General features: G+C 38.9%; 2 protein-coding genes across 3 annotated transcripts; both read right to left on the minus strand.

Moving 5' to 3' along the window:
• Positions 1-130: 130 nt before the first annotated feature.
• LOC112186972 (TBC1 domain family member 13) lies at positions 131-3,776 on the minus strand. 2 transcript variants are annotated; one of them, XM_024325556.2, is made up of 9 exons: positions 3,258-3,773; positions 2,798-2,890; positions 1,913-2,017; positions 1,649-1,801; positions 1,461-1,559; positions 1,151-1,279; positions 783-962; positions 532-648; positions 131-455 (listed from the first exon to the last, which is right to left on the minus strand). In XM_024325556.2, exons 1-9 carry the CDS (start codon positions 3,585-3,587, stop codon positions 270-272), a joined length of 1,392 nt encoding a protein of 463 aa, XP_024181324.1. In that variant the 5' UTR covers positions 3,588-3,773; the 3' UTR covers positions 131-269. The 2 variants fall into 2 exon arrangements, with proteins under 2 accessions (XP_024181324.1, XP_040370896.1); XM_040514962.1 differs by lacking the exon at positions 131-455 and having other exon boundaries at positions 539-665; positions 3,258-3,776.
• A 2,451-nt stretch (positions 3,777-6,227) lies between these two features.
• LOC112186973 (ethylene-responsive transcription factor WIN1) lies at positions 6,228-7,368 on the minus strand. The gene is made up of 2 exons (XM_024325557.2): positions 7,059-7,368; positions 6,228-6,961 (listed from the first exon to the last, which is right to left on the minus strand). The coding sequence occupies exons 1-2, from the start codon at positions 7,139-7,141 to the stop codon at positions 6,427-6,429; spliced, it is 618 nt and encodes a 205-aa protein (XP_024181325.1). The 5' UTR covers positions 7,142-7,368; the 3' UTR covers positions 6,228-6,426.
• Positions 7,369-8,856: the final 1,488 nt, after the last annotated feature.

The raw sequence follows: 8,856 nt of genomic DNA on the forward strand, positions 1-8,856 counted from the left end.
AGAATTTCAGCAGCTGATTCTGAGGGTCAACTTGTGTGCTGTCCTTACAGGGTAGCCACCATTGATCACATTGACTAGGATCTTCAAACGTTTGGATGTTGACCTTGAGTTCAAGGCTGGTTGCCACAAATGAACCGCACAAACCCCTTCAAAACATATATGCAATTGAAAATTTTGGGTACAAATCAGCTCAGGCAACAGCACTCGTCTTGTTCGTCGTTACAGACCATGTTAAGGTACAACAAAACATGTGCAGTGTAGGGATTTATTTACAGGGACAAAGACAAACGATAGGAAGATGAGTCCGATTTAATATCCCGAGCTACCTGAAGGAGGTGTTCTATGTTAATGTCAGGGTAGTGCTGCAGGAGCTTTAAGTTGGCCACAAAATCACCACTCAAGAGTCTGCTTTTCATGCATAGCAGCATCGCGCAACAAATTTTCAGAAGCATATCCTGTCGAGTTGTCTTGCCAAAGATCAGTATTAATTCATAAACAGAAGACCAAGGGAATAGGAGGTAGAGACCGGACCTGTACACCAAAAGGATTACCCAAGAGTGAATCCCAGATTCTCATGATGGATTGGAAATTGAATTCCTGTGTGAGTAGTAATGTGATCCATCTGAATGCATAGTATTGTGGTTTCACCTGCTCATGAAAACATACTTTATAAGGTGCCAAAGTTAGGATCAGCCTAAGCAGTTGAAAATGGTAAATCTTAGGACCTAGCAAGAAAAATGATACAACTTGAAAAAGGGATCTCTTTAATATAATATAATTACCTTTGTGGTGAACTCAAGATGCCTCCAAAGCTCCTCATCATTGGCTTTCAATAAGTCTGACAAGCGGGAAAGAGTGGCGAGTATACCAACTGCACTGTTATCCAGTTGTTCACAAAAGTGGTCCACCGAGTCACTCAAGAGTCGAACAAAGCAAGAAAAGCTATCTGCTTCTGCATTTGCCTGCAAAGTTAACCATCATATGGCTTTACCTCTCTTCATGATTGCAAGAGTACTTACTATAACCACTTGGGCACGAAAAGAAGATACAGATAAAAAATAATCTACTTGTGCAATCTACGTTTCAGCAGATAGCTACATGTTATATCAAACTTTTATAAGCCCATAAAACTTGCAGGGAGGTAACTTACAGCATTTTGCTCATTAGGGTCAGTACTGAATACATAGTATATTGGTGCCAAGACCTCATTCATGCCTTGCACATAACGGATTGCTGGATTTAGCTTTGCAAACAGGAGAAGAATATTTCTCAGTGCTTCCTGAAAATGGAAACAGAGCATGCAGTCAGTGACAACTAAACAATTAGCTGGACAAGTGAGACAAAAACAAAGAACTGTCAAGAGTACCCAGTAAATTTGATATACAATCCAGGTTGACTGATGCCAATAAAAAGAAGATCACATTACAGGGAAGAAAAAAATGGCTGTGTAGATCATATACCCTGTGTTTTCTACTAAATGATGAGTCGCCTGAGAAGAATTTCAAATCTGGGTGTGTGCGTGGTAAATCACGGTCTATCTGCTCGGCAATCTCTGTATGCTATAAACAAAGTGCAGCATGATAAGCCTCACATTATTATACACATGGTATCCATCTTATAATAGCCCTTATATGAGAAGTCATTTTACCTGAAAGTACTGATGCCAAACACTAGCCTTACCAAGACTTAAAGGGTGGTCTTCCTGGGAAATTTCACGTCTCTTCAGTGGTCCATCAACAGCACTGTCAGCAGGCGGGTCACAATAACTCAAGGCACCACCTTTTTTCCTTGCGAGTTCTGACTGTCTAGATACAAGATTTTGATTACTGCATTATAACCACTAACCAAAGATAATGCAACTGAAGTATATATTTATTTAGTTCGCTAAAATGCAACTGAGTGAGCATCTTACAGGACTCAAAAGGAGCTCCTCTTTGAGCTTGGCATATTTTAGTCGATTTTCCATTAGCTCTTTTTCCCAAAACTCACGAGAAGAAGGTAGATAACCCAGAAGCAGCTGCGTGCAAGAAATGTAAGGGACAATCAATAATACAAATTAACAACTTTTTAAAAACTTGCGATAGTGAAATTGTGTAAAGTGAAGCATCTACCTCTTCTCCTTAACCATAAAACATCTAAATTATCATTAGACCACAACATGTGAAGTGTCAAGTTATCATTTTTAATATGAAAACTCTTCCAATAAATATTCTTCTAACACTTCAGGATATAAGAAGGGAACTAACTAAAAATCAAGTTCTGGTGCAAGTTCTCTTCATTGAAATATGAAAAGAAGAGAAGAAAAGGGGTAGTCTGAATCTACATCTGTTCCCGATTGTAAGTGAATATACGTTATACTAGTACTGTCTACTATTTATGGATTTATGTGCTCAACCTCTATTCTAGCTTTTATCTAGGAAACACAATAAACAGATTTAATGAACAGTTCCTCCTGTGCTCTATGCAACGGCTAACCCATTCTCTCTGTGGGTTATGGCCATATAAGCTAAGATTTTTGGGCGTGATGACAACCTTTTACGGCAAGTTACTGCCACACCTAAGGCATTGTTACTTTAATTGAAGGTTCAGAGGTTTGATTAACATACATATATCCAGACACACACACACACACACACGCACACAGATTGACATACTATGTGTTTATAGTTATATACCCTATAAAACGAATATATATCAGAAACCAATACCCCTACATCAATTAAAAGTGCTCATATGGTAATCAAATTAATGTAACATAACGGAAGAACCTGGTGGCAAAACAGTGTAAGTCATGTACCTTCCAGGCTGTTGCTCGCAAACCTCCTCCATCCGGAAGCCCTAAACTCGCTATTCTCTGTAACTTTTCCAAATTTACCTCTGGCTGATTAACCTAATCGAAAACAAAAAAACAAAATCCTTAAGGCTTCAAATAACGATAACAAATAATGAATAAGTATAATAGTTTGCAAAGCATAAACATTAACGAATCTGAGAAATGTAGGTAGGATTAGTAAAGCCACTTAGCTTGTAAGTGCAGTAGTACTACTCTCCATCAAGTATTATAGAGACCTTCAACCACATTGTGAAAGAACTCATTTCTTTTCTCTCACAAAAACTAAACCCCACATAAACCCTAATTTTTTTTTTTTTGTGAAGCACAAAAATCCCTAATTAGAAAATAAATAACTCACAAAAATCAATTATTACTAATTATTACGTCAAAAATGCAATGCATTTTGAAGTTCAATTTCTCTCACCTCATACTCAAGATCGGACCTTTTATCATCGGCGGCAATGGCCGCCAGAACCGAAACCGAACCCGGCCCATCTCTGTCGGGTTTGGGCAGCCGGGCCCTCAAATCGGGTTCCCTTCCAACTTTCTCCTCCTCAAAATCCGCAATCTCGCTCTCTCCACTCGACCCGTACCCGTTGGGCTGGATCGTCTCGAGCTCCTCCCCCGACTCGAGCACCAAATCGGACCCTCCGTCGTCGTCCGCCTTTTCATCGAAGCCGGCGACGAGGCTGCCGAGGCGGTCCGGGAACACGCGCCTGGCCTTGTCCGGGAGCTTGAGCTTGCCTTTGAGCATTGCGGCTGCGGAAACCGAGTTGGGCTGAGTCGAGAAGAGTTAGGGTCCGAGTTGGACCGGAAGGTGTGATTGCATTGAAGAAGGTGAGAGCAGAGTGAGAGAGAGAGAGAGATAGGGTTTTGGGCGGTTCTGGGTTGAGGGTTTCGCGCTCTCTGAGAGACTGGTAGTTTACCGTTGAATGGTTGGTGGCGCACCGCCACGTAGGACACCCAAAGTGTTGTGGGCTTGGGGCTGTAGAGAACCGGATGAGTGGGCCCAGTTGATGCTCATCCCGTCATCCGTGACGAGTTTTGAGCTGGGCATCTCACGCCAGTTCAACAGCGACGCGTTGGTACATACTTTAGATCTAGCTAATAGAGTCTCGTTCCCCTAGTCAGCTCAGCTAACTAGAGATTATTTGGTCACTTACCGTCTGATATTTTAGATCTAGCTAATAGAGTCCCGTTCCCCTAGTCAGTTGCTGACCAGGGAAACGGGGCTGCTAGCTAATAAGTTCATCGCGAATGAGATATCCGGTATTGTGTATTGTGCTAAAAATAATAGTTATTACAGTTAAATAGGGTACTCCGTTCTTTAGCACATCTTCATCATCTTCTTTGGGACGAAATGTATCTTTTTCTGAATCAAGACTTCAAACAATCATGGCAATGCTATTAAGCCTGACTTTATCTTTATGGGAGTACAACTATAAATTCCTAATTATCAAAATACTTGTATTATTATTTGAATCTGTTTTACTAATCCATATTTAGGATTATTAAATATTATTGTTCAAATGTTTATGTCATGTGTTTACGAATGACATTATTTTAGTCATTAATACCATCTTAAGATTCTTGTTTTAACATATTATTTAGACTCTAATTAGTGATTTTTAATTTTAATAATATTGTATTTATTTATTCTCAACATATAAATCTAACCGCAGCTCATATTCTAACCGTGAAAACTAAACTCATATCACTTTTCAAAAGAAAGAAAGAAAAAAAATACAACAACAACCAAAAATAAAGTATGAGTTTCACACCCTAAAGAAAATGAGATATATAGATACCAAGATATTTATAAATTGAACGTGCCTCACAACATATCTTTTCTGATCTAGATTGCGAAATGTTGATGGGATTTATAGGTGGAAGCGCTTGGTGGTTTGGCGTCGGTTGGTGGTAGTTTTGAGGGGCTGACAGTGAAGTGACGGCGATTGCCGACCGGGATTTCTTTATATGCGTTATGCGGTGAATGAGATTGTGGACATAGACCAAGTAGTGGATCATCTCAAATTAAGATCTGTCCTAGTCTATTGGGCTTCAGGGATAGGGACGCTGGTAGTCGTCTGTGGCCGGCGTGGTGGCGGTGGTGTGAGGGAGATGCAAAACTGGAGGTGCTGGCTTTGAAGGTTTTTGGGCCTATGGTACCTGCTGGGTGTGTGGGCTGGGTGGTCGTCATGGGCCTAAGGCGCTACTCTTTTTCTTCTCAGGACCCAGGTTCAAGCCTTAGGAATCTCTCTTTCTTTGTTCAAGCCTTAGAAATTTTTTATTTAAAAGAGTTTGATATTTTCTTTATTATATCGATTTGACCAATTTTTTTTCTTCTTCTTGAAATCCTGCAACTAGTAAGGCCTCATTTAGATTTTCGCTCCACGCCTTAGAAAATTCAGAACCTGCACTGCTCATAGCCTTAGGGCTTTAATAAATTCCTACCAACTTAAATAGAAATAGGTGTTACCATGATTTGGACTAAGAAACATGACAATTTAAATAGAAATTATTCCATTTGACCGACTAAACTTTCTAACCATTATTTTTAATATTTCAAAGTTGAAAGCAAGAATATTAAAAGAAACATGTTTGATATTTCTGTTACCGATTATGGAAAAGCTCTTACTTTGGGAATTAAAATAAATATGAACTAAGTTATAAAAACAAAAAACAAAAACACAAAAAATATGAACCTCACCTAGTACCATTTGGTCTAGTGGCATAGTCTCCCCTTCATAAGTGGGAGGTTGTGCGTTCGACTCACGAAAGACTAGTTATAGCATCTGAGTTATTTATCTGATAAAAAAAAATGATGAACCTCACAAATTGTGTGAGAGTAGTCAGAGTACGTTAGGTGCTTCAGTGCATGTGACCTATAAAAGAAGTCGTTAATTGGTTGAGACGTGTTTAAATCAACATTACATTTGTTATACAAAAGATCGATACATGTTAGTGATGTTTCTTTATTAATCAATTGACAGGTATGTATGCGTTTTTTTTTTTTCTGGGACAAAAGACGTAAAGACGTATGTATGTGTCTGACTCGTTCTTGAATGATTATGTTCTTTTCCCAAATGCAGGCTCGATGATGTTACATATGTATATATAAAGTAGTCTACAATCTTGTATATATAAACCTTGGCATTTATTACAAGTTTAGATGACAAGCACGTACACCGGTACACTTCATTATCATAAACGTACTATTCCTAGCTAGACAGAGATCGACGTTCATGCAACCGACAACAGTCTTCGAGTTTTTCTAGTGCGAAGTTTAATTTGATATGGAAAATATGTATGATAAACAAGAACAGCTACAAGAATATTTAAGTTCCTCCTTCATTATCTTATAAACAGATAGCTATGATTAATTCTGATTAGAAACCCTGTTTTCCAGTAAGGGTTTACTGTTATTAATTCATTTCTTCCTTATATGCATATACAAACTATTTAGATATATAGCTTCTATTACACGCAACAAGAACATATATATATATATATATATATATGTACGTAAAAGTAAATTAGTAATTATAGTACATATGGTATGCTACAAGTAATAGCTTTCCCTCCCTCGTTTATCAATTTCTGTTAAGCAGCTCCTCTATCATCTGCAATGAAATTCTCTCCTCTTCAGTCATTTCATAAGCATCTGCTATTAGTTTAGGCTTTTCTAATGATGATGATGCTGGAGACTCTGAAAACATTGATGGTGATGAAACACTTTGCTGGTTTGTGGTACCATCATCAGCTTTAATATTCTTCTTTCCAAGTTGGACAGTCATGACCCAGTTGGAATGATCCGATCGTTGACCTGCTCGCTTTTGCCAGACTCCGATATGAGAGCTCTCGTTGTCCAGCCTCAAGCACGTCAGGGATGGAGAGAGTACGTTGCTACATTTCCTCAGCTTTGCGCGTAAGATATCTGATAAATCATTTGGTGTTGACGAAGAATCCTTAATAGTACTAGTTTTCGGAGTAGTACTACTACTAGTTTGAGTAGTTGTTGGGAAATTTGTTTTGGCATTTCGGCCACTCATCAAAATGGCAGCTGCATCATATGCTCTTGCCGCCTCTTCAGCACTGTCAAATGTGCCTAGCCACACCCTTCTCTTCCTATCGTGTCACACGCACACGATAACATCATGTTAGTCAATTAACAAACTCTAAAAGCTATGTAAACAATGTTTGGAAAGATGTATAGCTAACTTACAGCAGTGGATGACGAATTTCAGAGACCCAAGAGCCCCAATTCCGCTGCCGGACACCTCTAAACTTCTTTGTTGACTGCACCATTTTTGCCAATTTGAAAGAGATAGAGAGCTAGGAGATGGAATATTCTAAGCATGCACATATGAGGGCCGGGAAGAATATATAGAATGCAGGTGCAGAAACGTTGAAAGAGTCTGGTAGTTAACAGGAGAGATCGAAAAGGGAACGTACAGTGTCGGCGAATTAAAAGCTAGCTAGCTTAGGGCACACTGCTCTTGTATTAAATTTTCTCAGCTACAACTCCCATAATACACTGTGCCTTTTCTCCTCCCAATAAATAACTTGCTCCCCTCTTGATGAATCGATCGTCAGTAGTCCCCCACTGCTCTCGATCCCTCTCATATATTAAAGACTTGCACGTAGTTTAGCCAAGTGTCTCTTTGCCTTTGCACGAAATAAAGAGGGGGCTGCTCCACCATTTGGTGAACATGAATTAAGATCAGTGCTTCATATTTGCACTTTTGCAGTAGCAAATTGTTTGATAGTCAGTTGGTCAAGGAAAGTGAGCTCGAGCTAGTTTACTCTTAATTATTTTTTACTCTGTTGTTAATTGGGATAAATCTAAGAACGTAAAACACGTTGTCAGCGCACCCTTTAGAATTATGCAGCAGCTAGATTTGCACTTGTAAAACTCATTTACTAGCTAGTTACTTCTAACTCTTGCATTATTTCAAACGTACACGTACATTGAGTTGAAAATAAATGAATTCCATGGACTCTCGTGACAATTTAGTCATGGATGGATGCATGACCGCTATATATGAAGTTTCAGCTGCTAACAGACGAGACTTTAATCGGTATTTGTACCTTCCCTGCTACAGTGCTAGCTAGTCTCTTCATGTTATACCCTGCAAGTTGACAGCTTACCAAATAGAGAGAGCTGCTCGACCACTTTAATCATTGATGCTTGTCAAAGAAAAATATATAGTTTTATATACACATACGTACACAAATGCAAAGAGGCCGTATTTTGGGAGGACGAATTTATCCACGCTTTGGCATGAATATTCGGTTCTAAAAGTGATCTTTTTCCGTTCAATTAGTGACCAGTCCGGGGACCGAATTCTATTGCTGCTGGCAATTGCCGTGCCAATTAACTATTAAGAGATCGAGGGTGCTATATGTCAGCTACCTAGCTAGGGTTTATACAGGGCCGGCCGGGTATGTACGTAGAGATACCATGCTAATCAAATTTCATTCAGTTTAGGAGTACTAGCTAGCTAGCTAACTATGAGATGGTGATCGAACTGTGTATTCCTGAATGAATCTCATGTGCAGTTTGTTCCCTCAGATCTCCATGTCATATATGCAAGTCATAGATACGACTTTTTGGTTCATGCATCCATCGATGCCTATGTATTCCAGCCTTTGGGGTCGACTGCTAATACGTATAACGTACTACTGTACGTGTGACGTCAGACCTAGCTCCATCTAATTACACATTCTACGGCTCAACTTTATATAGATCCAAGTTAAAATGCTTTAATCAATTAATTAAGTCTGATAATCTGATATAATGCCTACATTATTTTTTTTTTTTTGAAATAAGAACTGGTGCAGCTGCCTTCAAGCCTGCATTATAGATATGAAGAATATAAACTATTATCAATTGTTTCAAGTGTTAATTAGCTTGGCGTTTTGGATAATTAAGATTTCCGGAAACCGTGACGGCTTTAATTACATATAATAGTTTTAGAAAAATACAGTTAGGATTAGATTTTAGAAGAACATATAGCTGT

This window comes from Rosa chinensis, chromosome 2 (assembly GCF_002994745.2).
Source record: "Rosa chinensis cultivar Old Blush chromosome 2, RchiOBHm-V2, whole genome shotgun sequence".
Lineage (NCBI taxonomy): Eukaryota > Viridiplantae > Streptophyta > Magnoliopsida > Rosales > Rosaceae > Rosa > Rosa chinensis.

Excerpts from the sequence above, each read along its gene's own strand:
- LOC112186972 (XM_024325556.2), bottom strand. The coding sequence starts at position 3,587 with ATGCTCAAAGGCAAGCTCAAGCTCCCGGACAAGGCCAGGCGCGTGTTC. Across the intron at positions 2,891-3,257 it reads GGTCCGATCTTGAGTATGAG|GTTAATCAGCCAGAGGTAAA; the intron begins GTGAGAGAAATT and ends GTTTTCGATTAG. Across the intron at positions 1,560-1,648 it reads TTTGGCATCAGTACTTTCAG|CATACAGAGATTGCCGAGCA; the intron begins GTAAAATGACTT and ends CTTTGTTTATAG.
- LOC112186973 (XM_024325557.2), bottom strand. The coding sequence starts at position 7,141 with ATGGTGCAGTCAACAAAGAAGTTTAGAGGTGTCCGGCAGCGGAATTGG. Across the intron at positions 6,962-7,058 it reads GAAATTCGTCATCCACTGCT|GAAGAGAAGGGTGTGGCTAG; the intron begins GTAAGTTAGCTA and ends GTGACACGATAG.